This window comes from Podarcis filfolensis (assembly GCF_964270895.1).
Source record: "Podarcis filfolensis genome assembly, chromosome: 5".
NCBI classification, from domain to species: domain Eukaryota; kingdom Metazoa; phylum Chordata; class Lepidosauria; order Squamata; family Lacertidae; genus Podarcis; species Podarcis filfolensis.
This window is the reverse complement of record NC_139608.1, coordinates 53,123,191-53,146,028: the sequence shown is the minus strand read 5'-3', so window position 1 is coordinate 53,146,028 and position 22,838 is coordinate 53,123,191. Positions and strand designations below refer to the sequence as shown.

General features: G+C 40.4%; 1 protein-coding gene across 2 annotated transcripts in view; it reads right to left on the bottom strand.

The window, feature by feature from the left end:
* Nucleotides 1–22,838, bottom strand: part of WDR11 (WD repeat domain 11) — a 58,251-nt gene that overhangs the window by 22,408 nt on the left and 13,005 nt on the right. For both annotated transcript variants that reach the window (XM_083616846.1, XM_083616847.1), the window contains exons 7-12: nt 21,362–21,476; nt 20,524–20,719; nt 19,601–19,704; nt 19,261–19,437; nt 17,341–17,425; nt 1,659–1,765 (exon numbers count right to left, since the gene is read on the bottom strand). In XM_083616846.1, coding sequence (XP_083472972.1) covers nt 1,659–1,765; nt 17,341–17,425; nt 19,261–19,437; nt 19,601–19,704; nt 20,524–20,719; nt 21,362–21,476 — 784 coding nt within the window. The remainder of the gene's footprint in view (nt 1–1,658; nt 1,766–17,340; nt 17,426–19,260; nt 19,438–19,600; nt 19,705–20,523; nt 20,720–21,361; nt 21,477–22,838) is intronic.

Here is a 22,838-nt window from a genome sequence, read left to right as displayed (position 1 = left end):
AGGATTAGATGAGCATCTATTGAAGATAATTTAAGGTGAAGATAATTTGTGGTACTACTGGAGGCTGGATACATGATCTGTTAGATCATTTCCAACTACATGGTTCCCACACAAGACAATAAGTATTTGATATATTCACAGCCTATGTTTAATAGAAGGATACCAGCACAATGTCAAAATATATGCTTACTTGAATAGGAACAGATTTTCCAAATCATTACAATCTTATTTTTGCTGCCCTTACCTCTGCACAAACCCCATATTAAATAGTATAGAATTGTATATTTAAAAAACTGTGGGAAAGCTATTTCAGAAAATGGAAAGGACGTTTCCATTTCATTAGCCGCTTCTAAAATTGTTTTTCCTATCAGTGGCAGATTTCTTTACTTAGTGAGAACATCACAGGAAGCAGCAATAGCAGACTGCCTGTGGAGGAAAATGAACTGATCCAGTATTTTCACATTTACTCACCAACATTCTTTCATTATAGCTCATAGTTATAAAACAGTATGAACGTTTTAAAAACATAATCCATCTGGGTAACGTTTTTGAAATTGAGAAATATGCTGAATGTGCTGCAGTAATCACAATATAGCATGAAGTTTGTTACTAGCAAGCATATTCTACTAAGTTGCTAAGAAAACAAAGAAGATGGAAGGCACTGTCCCAGCCATCACAATTCATTTCAATGGGGTTTGCACAGGGCTGCTAAGTTTGTATCATCAGTATGAAAACCAGTGTGGTGGTGTGGCTAAATCATTATTTTTTGAACATACAATCTAGCTCAGCCATGATGTTCATTGGTTGGGCTAATTACAGCAAAAACTATGTTTTCTAAATATCTAAGAATATATTGAGTGTACATAACTGATTTTATTTTTTGAATACTTCCAGCTATAGTTCAAAGTATTTTTAAAACTGCATACACATGGCACATTTTCCCTTCATCTGAAGAGATATTGCCATAAATATCAAAACACTTTAATTCTTGTGATGGAAACGGAACACATCCCATTAATCCCATTTCCTTCAACCAACTGATTCAAATTTAAAAACATGTATAGATTAATATATACTACTTGCATATAGTAAACCAAGTTGAAGACATTGGAAACCCCTGTCCAAACTGTGAACTAAAATCATTTCAAGACAGGTAGAAGGAAAGAATCGCACTACGCATTCCTCGCTGCCACAGGCCATTGCCTTCAAGTTATGCAGAGAAATGGGCTATCTCCAATGGGAGATGTTGAAAATACAGCAAATATAGTAAATTTAGAATGAGGACAAGACTGCATAAAGTATGAAAACTACTGAGTTAGCTAGAATGATAACCTAGTGCTGTATGAATTGGTGTTGAAGCTAAAATATATGCAGTTGTAATAGTATTCAACCCTTTGCTGACATAGACACTTCTTCTCCTTTATGCCCTGAAGATGATTCATGAAATGAGTGTGGGGCTTGCTGAGCTATCATGGTCTAAAATGTTTTGAATTCAGAGTTCAAAATAGTTACATTAGCCACCTTGCTTGGTTATTCCACTCATGTCTTTATAATGGAGATGAAGCCAACCGATAGGAGTCTGCAAAAAAGCCTACATTACACAGGTATCACTTCTCAACTATCTTGTCATCAACGGTTATGCTTCACAATATATTTACCTGTGGGAAGATCAACCAACTGCAGCTCGTTTCTCACCTGCCCCAGATTATTAGGAGTCGATGTGGCAAAGGAAAGGAAGCCGCTCAAGCTTGTCCACTCAATGCCCCTGCCGGAGTAGAATATATAGAACACATTATGCAAACTATCTGAATTTGTAGGAAATGCTGCAGATTAATGGAGTGGGGAAAATATGGCTCCAACTGCATGCTGCAGGAGTGGGGGGGGGATACAACAGATTATTATAGAGGACTGCATAGCACTCAAATTGGAAACATTAAATGTATGTCAGACAAACTTAATTACTTTAAAAAAAATAATTACAGTATATTCCGCTTGCCCTTCCCTTGAAATGGAAAAGAAGGAGGCAGTCTTTCAGATATTTGAGGCCGAAGGGAGGAATTCAACATTTTGCTGTTACAAATGGTCTAGCAGTGCAAGTGTTTATGCTTGCCCAAGTGAACCATCTCCCCACTCCTCCTCCCATGTGCTCTTCTGATGGTTCTCCTGCTGTCAAATGGAGCCAAATGGGGGGTAGGCAATGGGAAAGAGAGTGGGACAAAGCCCCACTGTGCTAGATGAAGTACTTGAGTGGACTTTCACTAGTGGGACCAGGTGTTGAATTCAAGCCAAAGTCTTTTGGGGCTTTAAGCACCTTGAATTAGGCCCAGAAACAAACTAGCAATCTGTGCAGCTGCTTTTGAAAAAACAGGAGGATGGGAGTTCTAAATGGAAACCCAGCCAAGATATGGACCAGCTTCTTCCAAGACAGTGCAACCCCAAAACAGGCCATTTCCCCACCTCTTGAGCTAAGAACTCTGAACATACTAACACCAGTGTTACTCTGAACATACTAACGCCAGTGTGGTGTGGTGGTTAAGAGCGGTAGTCTCATAATCTGGGGAACTGGGTTTGCGTCTCCGCTCCTCCACATGCAGCTGCTGGGTGACCTTGGGCCAGTCACACTTCTTTGAAGTCTCTCAGCCTCACTCACCTCACAGAGTGTTTGTTGTGGGGGAGGAAGGGAAAGGAGAATATTAGCCGCTTTGAAACTCCTTAAAGGGAGTGAAAGGCGGGATATCAAATCCAATCTCTTCCTCTTCTTCTTCTACTTGTCTTAGGAGAATTCTGCTTCTGGTCCACTTCCAAGCAGCATCTAGCACTCAAACCACCTCTCCTGATTACGATGGGAGGGAGAGATGAGCTGGGCATCTCCTGCATATTGGTGTCACCTTGCTCCAAATCCAATGACAGCTCCCAGTGGCTTCAAACAGATGTTCTGCAGATGCCAACACTGCATTCTCAGGGCAGGGCACAGGCACTAATGGGTGATCCAGCGGACACGCTTTTGGGGCTGGCCCTGTATGCCCTTCTCTTTCAAGCTTCAGAGTCCTTGCCCTCGTCCCCTGAAAATGAGGACTCCGACTCCAGGGTGATGAGAAGCGTCACCACATGATAGGCGTGATAATGTTCTCTCCTCTATATTAAGTCAGGTTCAGACAAATGTTAACTCCACCAGACCTGTAGGCATCAGCCCCCCTGATTCACGGCATGCAGCTCACTAGAGAACCAAGGCAGCCTGCACACTCCACAGTGATGACAAGGCCACTTAAGTGCAATTGTGTCAATGGCTCTACACATCTCGGGATAAGGAAGCTTCCTATGATGCTGAAACCAGACCTTTACAAATTGCAGTAGGACACACCATGGTCACTTTAGGTTTCCCACAATCCAGTGTTCCACAATCCAGTGTTTAGGTGTTCCCAGATGCAGGCTGACACACTCATTCCCCACAGTAATCAGTGTATGGCACTGTCTTGAGTCCTAAGTAAACATACTTGAGATTGTGATCTTAATGATTTACTCTTAACCTACTGAGAATTTAGATGCATTGATGTGTTAAGACGAGTGTACTCTATTGTACACACTTTATTGTACCCGATTGTACAATATAACGTACAGGATTAAGATTTATGGCACAAATATTCTTAACTGAGGACAAAATCCACTAAAAAAGTTTCCAACACACAAAACCCATTACCCATTTTTGTCCTCTCCTTATTATCTGAGTCCTGGGGAGAAGAATCTTTTTGTTCTGGAATTCTGGGCTATTCTGCTACATCTAAACACAACACACACACAGAGAGAGAAATATAGTTTCATGCTGATGGGGAGAAAGCCACTTAGAACCATTGGGAGTCAAGTGTACTTCTGCTTATAAATGCTTGATAAAGCCTTTCCCCGCTAATGTCCTTTGAATAAAGGTGCAAGAAATTTGTTCACTGCATTAAATCAGAGCAAATGTTCCAGCATTAATGCAAGAGCAATCTATTACTGGAATATTGCCATTTTTCAGGTAAGTTGGCATAAAAAACTACCTACCTCTCATTGAATGCAATTAGTAATCACAGAACACCAGTTTTATGAACTGCACCTATTTCTTTAGTGCAAGGCTCATGTATTTTTATATACAGTGCAATTTGTAACAGCCACTTTAACTATGGAATAGAAAGATATTGAATTTTGCAACTTCTTAACTTCTGACTAACCCAAGGCAACCTACTCAAGTCACTCTTTAATATTAAATTCATACAGCCTCTGTGAGGAAATGTGCCCGGGAGAAGAGAAATAACTGCTAGGCTCTCCTTCGCCTCCACCTTGCTATTTTAAAATTATTGCTTATCAGTTCAACAGTTCTGATACACACCTGCTTGTTCTAATGAGCACCTGCATGCACAAACACATCCCTCAATGCATTCAGTAAAGTCCCACAGAGCTTTAGAGCAGGACTAGCTGAGGTGCTGCCATCCAGATGTTTTGAACTACAACAACTCCAGTCATCCCTCATCATGCTGGCTGGGGCTGAGGGGAATTGTAATCCCCAATTTCTGGATATCACCAAGCTGGTACCCATTTAGAATACCTTCTGGAAGAGCAAGATGCTCACTGAGTAACCCTAAGCCATTCACTTTTTCTTAGTCTACTCCAGGCATGGCCAAACTTGGCCCTCCAGATGTTTTGGGACTACAATTCCCATCATCCCCGACCACTGGTCCTGTTAGCTAGGGATGGTGGGAGTTGTACAGTGGTACCTCTGGATGTGAACGGGATCTGCTTCAGAGCCCCGTTCACATCCAGAAGCGAACCCAACTCGCGTCTGCTGTGATTCGCCACTTCTGCGCATGACGTCATTTTGACCGTCTGCGCATGCGGCGAAACCCGGAAGTAATGCGCTCCCTTACTTCCGGGTCGCCGCAGCATGCAACCCTAAAATATTTATCCCGAAGCTACTTCAATCCGAGGTATGACTGTAGTCCCAAAACATCTGGAGGGCCAAGTTTGGCCATGCCTGGTCTATTCTAATCTACATTGCAGGATTGTTGCTAGGATAAAACTGGTGTGAGCGCAAACAGTGCCTGAGCAATTTGAAAATACAGCAGATTTATCTTTTTAAAAATAAAGGAAATGGTTGCTGACTATGTCCACATACCCACACTGTTCACACTTGGGAGTTCACTCTATTTGATTCTGCAGGACTTGGTAAGAAAATATATGGCAGGCACTCATTTGTAAATCAGCCCCGCAATGCTTACTGACAAATATATTTCAAAATATCTGAGGGAGCTGGCGTTTCTCCACAGACAGCTTTCTGGGTCATGTGGCCAGCATGACTAAACTGCTTCTGGCACAATGGAATACCATGACAGAAACACCATTTACCTTCCCGCTGCAGCGGTACCTATTTATCTACTTGCACTCGTATGCTTTCAAACTCTTACCCTTTACCTTTCAAAATATCCATAATTTCAGAACCTATATACAAGAATAATAATAATAACTTATTTCCCAAAACAGAATATATTTTGTTTACTTTATATATAAAACAGAACAATTAATAATGAATAGGTTCCATGGTTTTGTAGCTAGTAAATGTAAAATTCAGTTGCATTTTGTCACGCTTCTGTCCATCCTTACAAAAATATTTTTTATTTCACACACTTCTGAGGTCCCAATAGTTATGGGCTACGTGCAAATTTCAGTTAAATTTAATTTAAATTCTAAAATGTTCAAAACGTTTTTTAATACTTGATTGCATTTAAGATTGGGCTTTTCCAATGCCCAAACTAACATTATCAATTATTAAACTGAGAAGAAGATGAAAGTATAATTATGCTTAAAGTGAAGCATATAAAATTATGTAAGACACTTTTCAAACTGCAATGCGATAAGGCATTTTAAATAGTTTTAAATTTAACTTTGGGGAAATATTAGCACTAATGTTTAAAGCATTAAATGTTCCAATATTAATATAAAACATGGCAGGATTCAAAAGACTCAAAAAGCTGAGCAACTGAATATCAAAGTTACAGTAGCACATGATCGAAGAGAAAAGAAATTAGACAAAGATTAAAAGCAAATACGCTTTTCCCTAGACACTGCTGTGTGCAATAGAAATCCTCTATATGAACTTGGGAATAAAGCTCACAGCAGATTTTCATGATCACCCACTTCTAGTTAACTGCTTCTTGTGTTTTGATGTCTTTAGCAGTGATATAAGCCAAAGCAATTTGGTCTGCCATGTGCCACGCATAAATGTCATGTTGTACTGTATTGCATAAACCACTTTCTGATTTGCTTGTAGCCTGGAAAAAGCATTATCGGAACCAACTGTGCTATCTCTGTGCATAGATAACAAAAATAATGTTTGTCACAGAGATTTTTTTCCAGCATACCACATCCTGAAAGGTTGTGGCAAGTTTTGTTTGCTTTTTTTAAAAAAAAGATCAGCATGTAGGTACAAGAGACCAGTAGTTCAATCAGCTCCGCATATCTGTGACCAAACACCTGGTGCTTCAAGTACAAATGGGTAATTGTATATTCAAACTGCATGCTTGTTTATTTCTGTCTTGACTCTGACCAGGAGTTCCATGCAGGTGAGTGAAGCAGGAGCACAGCTCTGCTTTGCCAGCCAGATCAATGACTATACTTGGCTACAAAGGAAGTGGATTCACCTCCTCCTCAGGCGGTAGGTATATAGAAGCTGAATAGGCTGGCAAAGCAGGGGGGAACTGAATTGCTTTGCCAGGTGGACCAGCTTCTGGGCCCAAGCTGTGGGCCCAGAGATACTCTGGGTGAAGGACTGGCTCAAGCAGCTTGAACTGTCTCCAACAGCACTTCCCTTTGGTGGGTGTGCCATTATTAAAAACGGGGGGGGGGGCAGGAGAAAGAGAAACAGAAAGGCACCACTTCCTGGTAATAATGAGAGCAGCACCCATGAGGGGAAAATGAAGCGGAATCTTTTGAGTAAAAAGGAGCAGGGTACAAATGTTTCCAGGCTAGTAACTTCCAGAGGCTTTGCAACAAGTCTGGTTTACTCTTGTTTCAGATTTCACTGAGATGCTCACAAAACATGCTGAGCATGAGACTGTATCCTCTTGAATTGTTACCTAAGGGCAGCATCTCATAACTGTATGTTGTTGTTTAGTCGTTTAGTCGTGTCCGACTCTTCGTGACCCCATGGACCAGAGCACGCCAGGCACCTCTGTCCTCCACTACCTCCCGCAGTTTAGTCAAACTCATGCTGGTAACCTCGAAAACACTATCCAACCATCTCATCCTCTGTCGCCCCCTTCTCCTTGTGCCCTCCATCTTTCCCAGCATCAGTGTCTTCTCCAGGGAGTCTTCTCTTCTCATGAGGTGGCCAAAGTACTGGAGCCTCAGCTTCACAATCTGTCCTTCCAGTGAGCACTCAGGGCTGATTTCATTAAGAATGGATGCATTTGATCTTCTTGCAGTCCATGGGACTCTCAAGAGTCTTCTCCAGCACCATAATTCAAAAGCATCAATTCTTCGGCGATCAGCCTTCTTTATGGTCCAGCTCTCACTTCCATACATCACTACTGGGAAAACCATGGCTTTAACTATACGGACCTTTGTTGGCAAGGTGATGTCTCTACTTCTCAAGATGCTGTCTAGGCCTGTCATTGCCCTTCTCCCAAGAAGCAGGCGTCTTTTAATTTCGTGGCTGCTGTCACCATCTGCAGTGATCATGGAGCCCAAGAAAGTAAAATCTCTCACTGCCTCCATTTCTTCCCCTTCTATTTGCCAGGAGGTGATGGGACCAGTGGCCATGATCTTCGTTTTTTTGATGTTGAGCTTCAGACCATATTTTGCACTCTCCTCTTTCACCCTCATTAAAAGGTTCTTTAATTCCTCCTCACTTTCTGCCATCAAGGTTGTGTCATCTGCATATCTGAGGTTGTTGATATTTCTTCCGGCAATCTTAATTCCAGCTTGGGATTCATCCAGCCCAGCCTTTCGCATGATGTATTCTGCGTATAAATTAAATAAGCAGGGAGACAAAATACAGCCTTGTCGTACGCCTTTCCCAATTTTGAACCAATCAGTTGTTCCATATCCAGTTCTAACTGTAGCTTCTTGTCCCACATAGAGATTTCTCAGGAGACAGATGAGGTGATCAGGCACTCCCATTTCTTTAAGAACTTGCCATAGTTTGCTGTGGTCGACACAGTCAAAGGCTTTTGCATAGTCAATGAAGCAGAAGTAGATGTCTTTCTGGAACTCTCTTTTTTTTTTTTTTTTTTAAATATTTTTATTTTTCCATATAAACACAATACAACAAACATAAACATACAAAAACAAAAACAAAACAAAAAACATGTATCATTTCATATCCTAATTTCATATCCTATCTTCCCCGACTTCCTCATGTATTCCTTTCTGTATTCCAAATTCTTATCGATTGTTCAGCAAATCTTCCCTTATTTTAATTTAAATTTAGACTATTCTTCCTTATTTTCCTTGTCTTAACCATTGCTAATAGTAACCGTTTACTTTCCAGTCCAACATCATTCTAACTTTCATTAACTTTGTGATATTTCTTTAAATAGTCCTTGAATTTTTTCCATTCTTCTTGCGCTGCTTCTCTTCCCTGGTTTCGGATTCTGCTCGTCATTTCTGCCAAGCCCATATAGTCTATCACCTTCATCTGCCATTCTTCCAGTGTGGGTAGTTCTTGCGTCTTCCAGTACTTCGCAATGAGTATTCTAGCTGCTGTTGTAGCATACATAAAGAAAGTTATATCCGTCTTTAACACCCCTTGGCCGACAATACCCAAGAGAAAGGCCTCTGGTTTCTTGGGGAAAGTATATTTAAATACCTTTTTAAGTTCATTATAGATCATTTCCCAGAATGCCTTAATCTTCGGGCAGGTCCACCAAAGATGAAAAAATGTACCTTCAGTTTCTTTACATTTCCAACATTTGTTGTCAGGCACATGGTAAATCTTTGCAAGCTTGACTGGGGTTATGTACCACCTATATATCATTTTCATAATGTTTTCTCTTAAGGCATTACATGCCGTAAATTTTATCCCGGTGGTCCACAACTTTTCCCAATCAGCAAACAAAATATTGTGACCAATGTCCTGAGCCCATTTAATCATAACCGATTTAACCGTTTCATCTTGTGTATTCCATTTCAGCAGCAAATTGTACATTTTGGACAAATTCTTAGTACTGGGTTCTAACAGTTCTGTCTCCAATTTTGATTTTTCCACCTGGAAGCCAATTTTACTGTCCAGTTTAAACGCTTCATTAATTTGATGGTAGTGGAACCAGTCTCTCACCTTCCCTTTTAATTTCTCAAAACTCTGCAATCTCAATTTGTCCCCTTCCTTTTCCAAAATTTCCCAGTATCTTGGCCACTTGGACTCCATATTTAACTTTTTAACTGCCTTAGCTTCCATTGGCGACAGCCACCTTGGAGTTTTATTTTCCAGCAAGTCTTTATATCTGTCCCAGACATTTAGTAGTGCTTTTCTGACAATATGATTTTTAAAACTTTTATGTGCTTTAACCTTGTCATACCACAAATATGCATGCCACCCAAAAATGTTATTAAAACCTTCCAAATCCAAAATGTCTGTGTTTTCAAGAAGTAGCCATTCTTTCAGCCAGCAGAAAGCTGCCGCTTCATAGTAAAGTTTAAAGTCTGGCAGGGCAAACCCCCCTCTTTCCTTTGAGTCCGTTAATATCTTAAATTTAATTCTGGGCTTTTTGCCCTGCCAGACAAATTTAGATATGTCTTTTTGCCACCTCTTGAAACAATCCATTTTATCAATTATTTGCAATGCTTGGAACAAAAACAACATTCTTGGCAATACATTCATCTTTATAGCTGCAATACGGCCTAACAAGGAAAGCTTCAAGTTGGACCAAATCTCCAAATCTTTTTTCACTTCTCTCCAAGTTTTTTCATAATTATCTTTAAACAAATTCACATTTTTAGCTGTCATATTTATACCCAAATATTTCACTTTTTTAACCACAGTCAACCCTGTCTCATTCTGGAACCTTTCCTTTTCTATCTGTGTCAAATTTTTCTCCAATACCTTTGTCTTAGACTTATTCAATTTAAATCCTGCCATTTGACCAAACTCTTGAATTATTTCCAAAACTCTTTTCGTGCTAGCTTCTGGCTCTTGCAATGTAAGTACTAAGTCATCTGCAAATGCTCTCAGTTTATATTGTTTAGCTCCGACCTGAATCCCTTTAACCAACTGGTCCCTCCTAATCATATTAAGCAAAACCTCCAGGACCGATATAAAAAGTAATGGGGAGATAGGGCACCCCTGGCGTGTCCCTTTTTCAATCTTGAACTCTTCTGTAACCACATTATTTACAATTAGTTTGGCTTTCTGTTCAGAGTATATTGCACCTATACCATTTTCAAACCCTTGGCCTACCCCCATCCCCCGGAGGTTCTTCAACATAAAACTCCAAGAAATGTTGTCAAAGGCTTTCTCGGCATCCACAAATATCAAAACAGCTTTAGTGTTTATGTTCACTTCCAGCTTTTCCAAAATGTCAATTATATTCCTTACATTGTTCGACAAGTGCCTTTTTGGGAGAAAGCCCGCTTGGTCCCCGTGAATCTCCTCCATCAAAACTCTCTTCAGTCTTTTTGCCAAAATATCAGCAAAGATTTTGTAATCCACATTCAATAACGAGATGGGTCGGTAGTTTTTAAGTTGGGTCTTTTCAGTCTCTGTCTTTGGTATAAGTGTAATGTAGGCCTCTCTCCACGTATCGGGTGCCCTTTTCCCCTCCATAATCTCATTGCAGACTTCCTTCAAAGGTTGTATCAACCCTTCCTTCAAAACTTTGTAGTATTTGGAAGTCAGTCCATCCGGTCCAGGGGATTTGCCCAGCGTCATGCCTTGAATGGCATCTTCTATTTCTTGTGCTGATATCTCCTGGTTCAATATTATCTTACTTTCATGCGAAACCTTTTTCAGCCCATTTTCCTCGAGGAACTGTTGTATGTCCATTTCTTTTTGCGGCCCTTGTGTGTAAAGTTGTCTAAAGTAGTTCTGAAAACAATTCCTAATTTCCGCTGGGTTGCTTATGTTTTTTCCTTCCACTTCTATATTTGTTACCGTGTTGAGTTTTTGTCTCTTCTTTATTTGCCAAGCCAGTAACTTGCCACATTTATCAGCAGATTCAAAAGTCTTTTGTCTCATTTGTTTAATTCTCCACTCTAATTCTTGATTCATCAGTTCCATATATTGTGTTTGATGAAATTTGATTTCTCTTAGAATCTCTTGGGATTTTGGCTTCGATCTTAATTGTTTTTCCCCTTCTTTTATCTTTTCCAAAATTCTCTCCTTTTTCTCATTTTGCTTTCTCTTCTTTAAAGTATTTTGCTGAATCAAAAACCCTCTCATCACGGCTTTGCTTGCGTCCCATACTATTCTTTTTTCTACTTCAGACCTTAAGTTGATTTCAAAATAGTCTTTCAAGGTTTTTTGGGCCTTCTTGCAGATCTCCTCGTCTCTAAATAAGGTGTCATTCATTCTCCATCTGAAGGAACCAGTTGTTGTTTGCCTCATCACCATCTTTACAGCATTATGGTCGGAGAAAGTTTTTGGGCAGATTTCTACTTTTTTTATATTCGGAGCCATACTGCTAGTCACCCAGATTTGGTCAATCCTTGTCCATGTCATTTTGGCTTCAGAAAAGAAGGTTCCCTCTCTTTCTAATGGGTGTTTTGTTCTCCAAATATCAATCAAGTCCATATTGTCAGTCATTTCAAAAAAAGTCTTTGGTAGTCTTCCATCTTTTGTTATTACCTGTCTTTGTGCCTTGTCCATATTTGTTGAAACCACTCCATTCATATCTCCCATCAAAATTAAGTTGTAATCCATATGGTCCATCAAAGTTTCATGCAACTTCTTAAAAAATTCAGCTTTCCCTTCGTTTGGTGCATAGATTCCCACTATCAAATACTTCTCTCCTTGAGATTGAATTTCAATTGCCAAATATCTTCCTTGATCATCTTTAAAAATTTGTTTCGGTTGCAATTTTTCTTTTGCATAGATCACCACTCCTCTCTTTTTTACTCTGTCTGAAGATATAAATTCCTGTCCCAGTCTTTTATTTATTAATAATTTTCTATGTGCTCTTGTCACGTGGGTCTCTTGTAGGCAAATCAAGTCCAATTGGTCTTTCTTTAAGGCATGAAATATATTTTTTCTCTTCCTGGGAATATTTAAGCCATTACAATTCCAGGTTAGAAGTTGCAGAGCCATGATGGGATTATTTACTCCTTCCTCCTACAGCTCCCTGTTTTTGTTCCTCGTCTGTCGGTGATACCGTGTTCGTGTCCAGTGATGGATGCCCTTGTCCTGGAAATGTCTCTTTCTGTAGGTCTTCTTCGTGTTCTCCCAAGAACTTGTCTTTATCACTTACAGTCTTTATTCTTCTCTTCTTTCCCTTATATTTAAAAGACAAGCCTTGGGGAAATTCCCACCTGAATGGTATGTAGTTCTTCTTCAGCAGTGTCACCAGGTCTTTATAATGTCCTCTTGCGTCCAAGATACTCTTAGGGATGTCTTTAAAGATCTCAATAAAAAAGTCTTCAATTCGAAGGGCTGTTTGGTAGTGCAGGTTCAATATTTTATCTCGCTCCTCCTTTGATCTTAAGGTAATAAGACATTCTCTGGGTCGATTTCTCTTCTGTCTTATTCCCAATCTAAATGCACTTTCTATCTTAAAATCTTCTTTCTTCAGCTCCTGCTTCCAAAAATCAGAAAATTCTTTTGTCAAATCATCCACCAAGTTCTCTCCTTCCTTTTCCGGCACAAGTCTGATCCTCAGGTTCCTCTCCTTGCGTTGCATATCCTGCATAGAGAGTGCCAGTTCATATTCATCCAATTTCTTGTAAACTGGTGGAAATTTTTCCTCCGCAGCAGTTGCAATTTCCTTAGCTTCCTCGGCTATCTTTCGTGTTATAGATGAATCTTCCAATAATTTCCCAATTGCTTCTGCATTTGAGTTCACTTTATTCCCTAGGTCAGTTATACTTTTAGTATTTAGGTCAATTTTCCCAGAGATTTCTTCAATTTTTTTATTTGTTTCAGCAACTTGTACTTTAGTTTCAGCAACTTGCAATTTAGTCTCCGCACCTTGCTTTTTTAGTTCCTCCAAAGAGTCATTTATCTTCTCCAATACCTTAGCAAATGATTCTTCTGTAGACATTGCTTTCGCTTTTGGCTTTGCAGCCACTATAGTTCCAGAGGCTCCTGTTACAGAAGCCCTTCTTTGCATGTAAGTGTCAATTTTGTATTGTCTGCCAGATCTCAAGGTTGTTTCTTGTAACTCCCCTTTCTCTTTACCATCTGCCATAACAAAGTCTTTTAGTCAAGGTCATTCCCAGACTTTGAAACTCACAAACAAAGTTCTCAAATTTTAAACTCCACTTGTTGCTGAAACAATTTGTAGGTCCTCTAGGGGGCGTAGAGTCAGTTCTATGCTTCTCAAAGTAATCCCACACTCTTCAAAAAAGAAGGAATAAAAGTTTCCTAGTCCCTTTCAATTTTTCTTTCCTTTTTCAAGGGGATCCCAGTCAATAGTGTCCTGTAAGTAACTTTGTAATACCACAGAAACAGTGTTTCAAATTGGAAGTAACCAAAGTCAATTTGAGATATTTTTTAGCTTCTTATAGCAACAGTCCTTAGCCGGTTCCTTTTCTCCGGCAGTCCGATCCCAGGTTAAAGAGCAGCGATACTTAATCCAATTCTTTTAAATTGGCAGGGAAACACTTTTAAAATCTTCTTTCCCCCCCTCCTGCCTTCGGGGGGGGGGAGTTCTTTGCTTTGGTGGTGGATTTCTTAAATCCCGCAAGTTTCCTCTCAAGCAGTTACAGCTAGAGTGCCTTTCGCTTTGATCTTGCTACAGAACGGAAAGCAGACTTCCTTTTTAGTGCTTGTCCGTCTCGGTGCCCAATTTCTTTACTTTTAGTGTCCAATTATATTTTAGCGGTCAATCCTACTCACGGATAGTTGTTCTTTTAATCCAATTTCCCGGGAAGAAGTCAGCGCTCTCCGCTAATGGCGACGCGGCTTCGCTTCGCAGGCTGGGTGAAGACGACTCTCAGCACCGCTCCAAGACCCCTCCGCTCCTCCGGAGCCTTTAAAAAGGCTATTTCGCAGCGTCGGGGGGGCGCAAAGGTGCCCGCCGAGTCTCCAGTTCACAGGCAACGCGCCTGTGATTTTTAGGGGTCCCCGCTTCGCCGTAGCTGACAGGACCCGAACCCACGAAGCAGATCTCTCCCGGAGCTCCGGTTGAGATCCGCTATTAAGCGCCGGCGCTAACCGGAAGTCTAGATGTCTTTCTGGAACTCTCTAGCTTTCTCCATAATCCAGCGCATGTTTGCAATTTGGTCTCTAATTCCTCTGCCTCTTCTAAATCCAGCTTGCACTTCTGGGAGTTCTCGATCCACATACTGTTTGAGCCTTCCTTGTAGAATTTTAAGCATAACCTTGCTAGCGTGTGAAATGAGTGCAATTGTGCGGTAGTTGGAGCATTCTTTGGCACTGCCCTTCTTTGGGATTGGGATGTAGACTGATCTTCTCCAATCTTCTGGCCACTGCTGAGTTTTCCAAATTTGCTGGCATATTGAGTGTAGCACCTTAACAGCATCATCTTTTAAAATTTTAAATAGTTCAGCTGGAATACCATCACTTCCACTGGCCTTGTTATTTGCAGTGCTTTCTAAGGCCCATTTGACTTCACTTTCCAGGATGTCTGGCTCAAGGTCAGCAACCACACTACCTGGGGTGTACGAGACATCCATATCTTTCTGGTATAATTCCTCTGTGTATTCTTGCCACCTCTTCTTGATGTCTTCTGCTTCTGTTAGGTCCTTACCACTTTTGTCCTTTATTATGGTAATCTTTGTACGAAATGTTCCTTTCATATCTCCAATTTTCTTGAACAGATCTCTGGTTCTTCCCATTCTGTTGTTTTCCTCTATTTGTTTGCACTGCTCGTTTAAGAAGGCCTTCTTGTCTCTCCTTGCTATTCTTTGGAAATCTGCATTCAATTTCCTGTATCTTTCACTATCTCCCTCGCATTTTGCTTGCCTTCTCTCCTCCGCTATTTGTAAGGCCTCGTTGGACAGCCACTTTGCTTTCTTGCATTTCCTTTTCATTGGGATGGTTTTCGTTGCTGCCTCCTGTACAATGTTACGAGCCTCCATCCATAGTTCTTCAGGCACTCTGTCCAGCAAATCTAAATCCTTAAACCTGTTCCTCACTTCCACTGTGTATTCATAAGGGATTTGACTTAGATTGTATCTTACCGGCCCAGTGGTTTTTCCTACTTTCTTCAGTTTAAGCTTGAATTTTGCTATAAGAAGCTGATGATCTGAGCCACAGTCAGCTCCAGGTCTTGTTTTTGCTGACTGTATAGAGCTTCTCCATCTTTGGCTGCAGAGAATATAATCAATCTGATTTCGATACTGCCCATCTGGTGATGTCCATGTGTAGAGACGTCTCTTGTGTTGTTGGAAAAGCGTGTTTGTGATGACCAGCTTGTTCTCTTGACAGAACTCTATTAGCCTTTGCCCTGCTTCGTTTTGATCTCCAAGGCCAAACTTGCCAGTTGTTCCTTTTATCTCTTGATTCCCTACTTTAGCATTCCAATCCCCTATAATGAGAAGAACATCCTTCTTTGGTGTCACTTCTATAAGGTCTTGTAAGTCTTCATAAAATTGGTCTATTTCAGTTTCTTCAGCACCAGTGGTTGGTGCATAAACTTGGATTACTGTGATGTTAAAAGGTCTGCCTTGGATTCGTATCGAGATCATTCTATCATTTTTGAGATTGCATCCCAGTACAGCTTTCGCCACTCTTTTGTTGACTATGAGGGCCACTCCATTTCTTTTACGGGTTTCTTGCCCACAGTAGTAGATGTGATGGTCATCCGAACTGAATTCGCCCATTCCCGTCCATTTTAGTTCACTGATGCCCAGGATGTCAATATTTATTCTTGCCATCTCATTTTTGACCACCTCCAACTTACCTAGGTTCATGGTTCTTACATTCCAGGTTCCTATGCAATATTTTTCTTTACAGCATTGGACTTTCCTTTCGCTTCCAGGCATATCCGCAACTGAGCGTCCTTTCGGCTTTGGCCCAGCCGCTTCATCAGCTCTGGATCTACTTGTACTTGCCCTCCGCTCTTCCCCAGTAGCATGTTGGACGCCTTCCGACCTGAGGGGCTCATCTTCCAGCGTCATAACTTTTATATGCCTGTTGTCTTTGTCCATGGAGTTTTCTTGGCAAGGATACTGGAGTGGCTTGCCGGTTCCTCCTCCAGGTGGATCACGTTTGGTCAAAACTCTCCACTATGACCTGTTCATCTTGTGTGCCCTGCTCGGCGTAGTTCAAAGCTTCTCTGAGTTCTTCAAGCCCCTTCGCCACGGCAAGGCAGTGATCCATGAAGGGGCCTTGCACATAGTATGGTCCTTATAAATATAGCTGTAATCAGACTCACATTAGGCAGAAATTCTCTATGCTGCAATGTCTAGGGACACAAAGGCTTGTGTTCAGCCTTGATCAACATAACTGTATATCTCCTTGTAAATGCAGTTGTAGCACAAAAGTAAGTCTCCGTGGACAGATTGATCTGCAATGAAATATGTCACAAGAGTCGTAGCAACCAAGTTACTTGTAACAGCCATTTTATTATTCCATATCCTGAAGTTTTAATTTTAAATAAATAAGCAGCCACATAAGCCTAAGATCAATGGTGAAGGACTGTCAGCAGGTTTGAAGGACCGTGCAACCCTTTCCCTACTTGTCATGTCCACCTCCCCCCCCCCCACACACAAGGGACAAAGACACAGGACAAACAATGGGATGAGAGTTAAGAGTTCAGCAGTACATGGTCTTCCCATAGCTGCTGGTCCTCCATTCCTCTTTTCAGACTTCCATGGCCATTTGGGGCTTTTGTTTAATACAAAACGCAGTCAGGAGGAAGAATTGTGGAACCGCCTTGCACATAGTATGGTCCTTATAAATATAGCTGTAATCAGACTCACATTAGGCAGAAATTCTCTATGCTGCAATGTCTAGGGACACAAAGGCTTGTGTTCAGCCTTGATCAACACACACACATTAGTTACCAATTCAAATATTTATAAAGCAGAACAGTTTTCACAGAACTATGGCTCTATTTGCAAAAGAAAACGACCCTATTGAACAATCTTCCTGCATACTATTTTATGATTCAGCCAAATGCCAGCATTGCTTATAGAACATTAAACACTTTAATCTTCCTTTCTCCAGAAAATCAACAACTATTTAAAGAAACTCACTTGACTTCGCAGGAATGAATGCTTAACTCTTTGTGTAGGAGCCCACTGGTAAGGTTATACACCAGGACCGAGCCATTGCTTGTTCCTGCAAGGAGTCAATTGAATATTTGCAAAATTTACAAAAATCACATTGACATTTTAAAATCAACTTTGTTGCCCTCCCCACCACAAAAGTGAATCTCTTATACTTAGTTTTCCACATAGTTTCCTTTAGTCACTCATCCTCAAGTGATGGATTAGATTGCTAGGCAGGTTTTACATCACCCACCCACAACATTAGGCCCGATCCACTGGTAACTACACTAGCCTTGAGTGTAAGAGCTTACCGGGTAGCCATAGGCTACATAAATTACTTCCATGGAGGAAAGTGGGTAGCGCAGTGGAAGTGAAATGGGCCACTCTCACTCCTATGCTAGCAAAGATAGTGTCCAAGGAGGCCAGGGGAAAGGAGCTTCTCCTTCTCTGCAGCAAGCATGGAAATTCAATGAGCTAGCGGAGGAGAGACAGAATGTTCCACAACCCCTCCACCAGCCAACTACATTTCTATGCTAGCCGTGAAGGAAGGCAAGTGCCTTCATCTACAACCAAACGAAGAAATGAAGCAGGCTGGCAGTGGAGGGACAGATTTTTCTGTCTGCTCATTTGGTAGAAGCTCCCCTGCTTTCTTTAACCAGGCTGCTAACACCACAGCCTGGGCTTCCGTGTTGCCCATGGAGAAAGGAGCCTGTCCTTTTCCATAGCCAATACTAAAACACAAGGTACTGGCCTCTTAGTAGGCAAGTGACTTTTGCAGCCTTTTTTCTCACAAGGCTGAAGGTATGCTTCATAAATAGTAGCACTTGGGTAGGTAGTTGTGTAGAAGATAATCCAAGTGGGCAGACTTTATACAGTGGTACCTCAGTTTTTGAACGTAATCTGTTCCGGAAGAGAAGACCATTCGACTTCCAAAACATTTGAAAACCAAGGTGCAAAGGGTGGTCTGCAAATTCAATAGAGAAAATTGAAAAAAAAACTCAGCGGAAGCCATTCGACTTCTGAGGTGTGTTCGAAAACGGAAGCATTTACCTCCGGGTTTTTGGCGTTCAAAAACTGAAACATTCAACTTTCAAGATATTCAAAAACTGAGGTACCACTGTATATTCAAGTAAGGAGGGTGCCAGACCATAAGTAACCTTCAAGGGAGAATCCTGATAGACTGATTTTGATTTATTACCTTGTCATTACACAAGCAGAATGAATGCATTGAACTTAGGACTCATTTCATACATAAATGCTTCCTTTAAAAAGTCAGTGAGAAACTTGCCACAGTAAGCATCAAACTTCAACTTGCGTCAGTACTGAACCTTCAAAAATCTATTGTGCTGTGTAAAAACTAAGGCAAGCCATGACAAGATCTGAGTGGGCACAATTTGGATTTCTTCACATAGCATGGGATCAGGTCAGCCATTATACACTGAATCCATTAACTGCTTTCAGAAGATGCATTTTAATACCTCACTAAACCAGTTTTAAGAATGCATTATATTAAAACATAAGCCAGGACTTAATGTGCTGATTGGCATTTTGGAGCCAGAGTTAAGCAGGTATTTAGCTGGGGTCATTTAAATTCACTGCTCTTTTAGCATTTTGTATTTTAATGAGTGGAAAAATGCATTTTTAGCCACACTAAACGTTTGTCTTCGAATGGGATACAAATCACAAAATTAATAATATATATGGCAGGAATATCTAAGAACAGGAAAAACTTTTCATCTCTCTTTTAAGACAGCATTTATTCTGGGAAGTAATTCAAGCAACTCAAGGGCATGCTATTTCAGACAGCAATAGTCCCCAGACTGACACACAGTTTATCATACAAACGTATCACTGCAAAAAGTCAAACTGAGCAATATATTCAACTGTACTGTTTAAGACACTTACCGACAGCAAGGAGAGGCTGATACTGTTTTAAGTTTTTTGTGGTGAGAGGTGGGCACATGCGGATAGCAAAGGGAGGCAAAGGGAGTCCTGAAAGAAGCCCCGTTAGCAGGAACTTTAAATGCACTTCTTGCAAACAGTAACTTTTTTGTTGCTCTTCGGTAGAAAGTGTGCCTTGCCCTGATGTACAATATAACAGAAAAAGCAAAATAGATTTCATGATTTGGCCATAAGCAATTACCAATCTCAAAACTGTGAAACACAGCTTTTTGCTTTAGAATACTACAGCAAGCTAAATTAGTTACCAAAATATAGAAGACTGTTATGGCTCACATACTCTTACCTATCATATTATCCAGTGACAGGTCTGGAAGTTTATTCTGAGATGCCCCAACAGGTATTCCACAGAATGAGACCGGTGAGTACAAAGGTGATGCAGTTGAATTGCTGCAAAAAGACAACTACAATAAAACTGAAGCATGCAACGTTCTATCATGCTTTAGCCTGACCACCAAAGAGAATCCAGGATCACCTATGAAGAAAAGTTCATTTTCTACAAAAAAGGAGCATCCTTGATTCTCAATGGCTGGAATTAACAAATGATTAGTCCTCACCCTGATGGTATTCCTTCATGAAACGAATGGCATTCATGTCCAGGGGCAAGAGTAAAAGACAGCACATTACTGCATTGTTGCAATTAATGGCTGGTTTCCCCATTCTGTGTCAACTGAGATCCCTTAGAGTGCCTCATGTACAGATGACATCAACATGCTGCACCTCTCTGCTATATACAACTTTGTCCTCTGTACAGACATAGCTTGTTGTGATCATGCCTATTTAAATTGATGGAATGATATTGAGGAGATCTTTTAAGAATGAAGGAGCTCATTTTATGTCAACACTGATTTTGAAGGTGAGAGAAGACAGCACCACTATTACCAAGAATAATACACGAAACAAGATGACAACCCATGCTGTATCACACAGGTGCAATAAGCCTATTAACTGTGGCCTAATACACACAACATTAGTATAAATCATATACAAGTCTTGTCAGACGTTATGTATGCCATGTCCCTATTAGCCATAGTCATCTGGCTGTTCATTTTAAATGGCAGCTTTGCTGAACAACAACCCTTGTTGTAGAAAGTTGTACTAACAAACATGGTTATAAACATTAGAAATGAAGCAGCATTGTCAAGTCCACGGATTCCTTGTGTTTAAACTACTAATTAAAAAAAAACCCTGAACATTCAGTAAGGTTACCTAGTCCGTTGACTTCGGCCTGAAATGGTGGACTTCAGCTCCCATATCATTACTCTACCATCACTGACTATGAGAGCTGCAGAATTTTCATTCACAGGACAGCACACCATAGTGAAGGGGCGAACGGTCTTGGTAACTCTGATGGCATCACACTGACTTCGTAAGTCATAGACCAGTTCCTGAATAGGGTCAGGTTCTGCAAATGTCAAAACATGAGATATCAGATACGCACAGCTTTCAGTCAAATGCAGCAACCACTGGGCTCTTGTGCTAATTCTGCTGGTTACCACTGTTACATCTATAGTATGATATAAACGGACATTATTTTTAAGAATATAGAGGTACACAAAATATTGGGGGATTTGAAACAGAGGCAGGTCAGTGCACTGGAGGATTTACATAATAAAGACATAGTAACTAATTACTAAAAAGACATTTAGAATGTGAGGGTATAGGGTACATTTGTCACATCTACAGCTTTATGTCTTTCATACCCTGTTCAAGTCTATTTTAATGAATATGTGCCAGGGGTCACTAACCTATTTCAGTGTGAGTGCTGCATATATTGCTGGCCAACGCAGCAATATTTGCCAGCGAAAGGCAAGGCCAAAGTTGGAATTCCACTCATCTCCATCTCAGCATTGGGCCAGGTGGAGGGATTTTATTTGACTTGTGTAATCAAACACCTTCAAGTTATTTACTATACTGGAAATGATACAGCTAGGAAAACTGATGGCCCAAGTTTTAATAAGAATAAATGCAAATTTTGGTTGTAACATTGAATTTGTAACTTCAAATGCTAGATACCTAGTTCAGTAGACTGGAGTAGCTTGCTCACCTGGATCTTCGCTTAATGTACTGTTTATACAACCAACAGATCTGCGAACTCTCAAAGTAATACAGCCATTTTCATGCAGGCAGAACAACCCATCACGCTGAAAACATGGGATTACCTAAACAAACAAACAAGAACCCCCAAGTTTAATATTATTCTTCATGTTTCTATTGAAATCTTACCCTCCATATTAATAAACCTGAACAAATCACGTAAACAAGAGGAGGACTTGTTACAGATATCTCAAACGTCCTAAAAGTTTATTGACCCATTATTCACTATGGAATAGGATGGGACTCATTTTTTAAAAGCCTACTATTTTATTAGACAAACAGAAATCTATCAGTCCATTTGTCCCAATTGTACACACACTTGTACATGTCACAGGGTAGACTGGCAGGTTACTTGCCAAAAAGAAAGGGCTGAAAATGTTAATTATTCATGCTAATAAGTAATTTACTGCTTAGAGTAAATGCACACTTAACATCATATAAAGTTAGAATGATTACGGGTGATAGAAGATGTCCTGTCCCCCTACAGTGGGCAATTTCCCTGTAAACAGCAGTGCAAAGTACTGATCTAAATAAGTGCACAAGCAGCACTTCAGATTGCACAACAGGACATTTTCCCCTTCTCCTCGACCCACATACCCCTAAATCTGATCTGAGGCTCCCTCCACCCTTTGGACAGGATTTGGGGGCAGCACAGGGTACACAGAGGGAGTGAAGAAGGGCAAAACTGCCATTGTACAAGATGAAGTTGTTCCGCTCACGCAATAATTTAGTTTAATACCGTCTAAAGAACCTGGATAGTAGAAGATTTAACTCACCACCACCACACCTTAGAATTTGTATTGAAAACCTTGGGTATATATGTATAGTGAGAACATTCAGTTTAGGAAAACTGCACATCATATGACAACCAGCAGGTACACCACTTCTTTAAACATCAGATGAGAGGCTCTATCCAACCCCCTCTAGCAAAGACAGCTTCAGCTGTTCCCACACTGATGGCGATACTGAGCACAGCAGAGAAAGACTGGGGAATGAGATTTAAAAAACTTAAATGTCTGACAGGACACCCAATTACAGGTAGCTTTGCAATGAACGATTTTTCAGATGTCTCGAAAGCTGATTATAGTTATTTATTATTATTTAGTTAAAACAATATTACTGTTTAATTATAATGGGGATTTCAGCTACTCTGTCCTAATAAAACACATGAGTGCTTGTATCAATGGAATCATTCAGGTTTTAATTCTTCTCAAAATAATAAACCTCTGTTGCTATAATCACATGAAAGTGAATTTTATTTTTTATGAATACATTCAAAATAGCACCATCTTAGCAGCCATAAATGCGAACCATTCACATAAGTGAGAAAACACACACATTTTAGTTTCAGACAAAAGCTATAAAGCTTAGCATTATTTCTTTTTAGCTCACATAAAGAAAATATTCTAAAAGATCAAGGCAGCTCA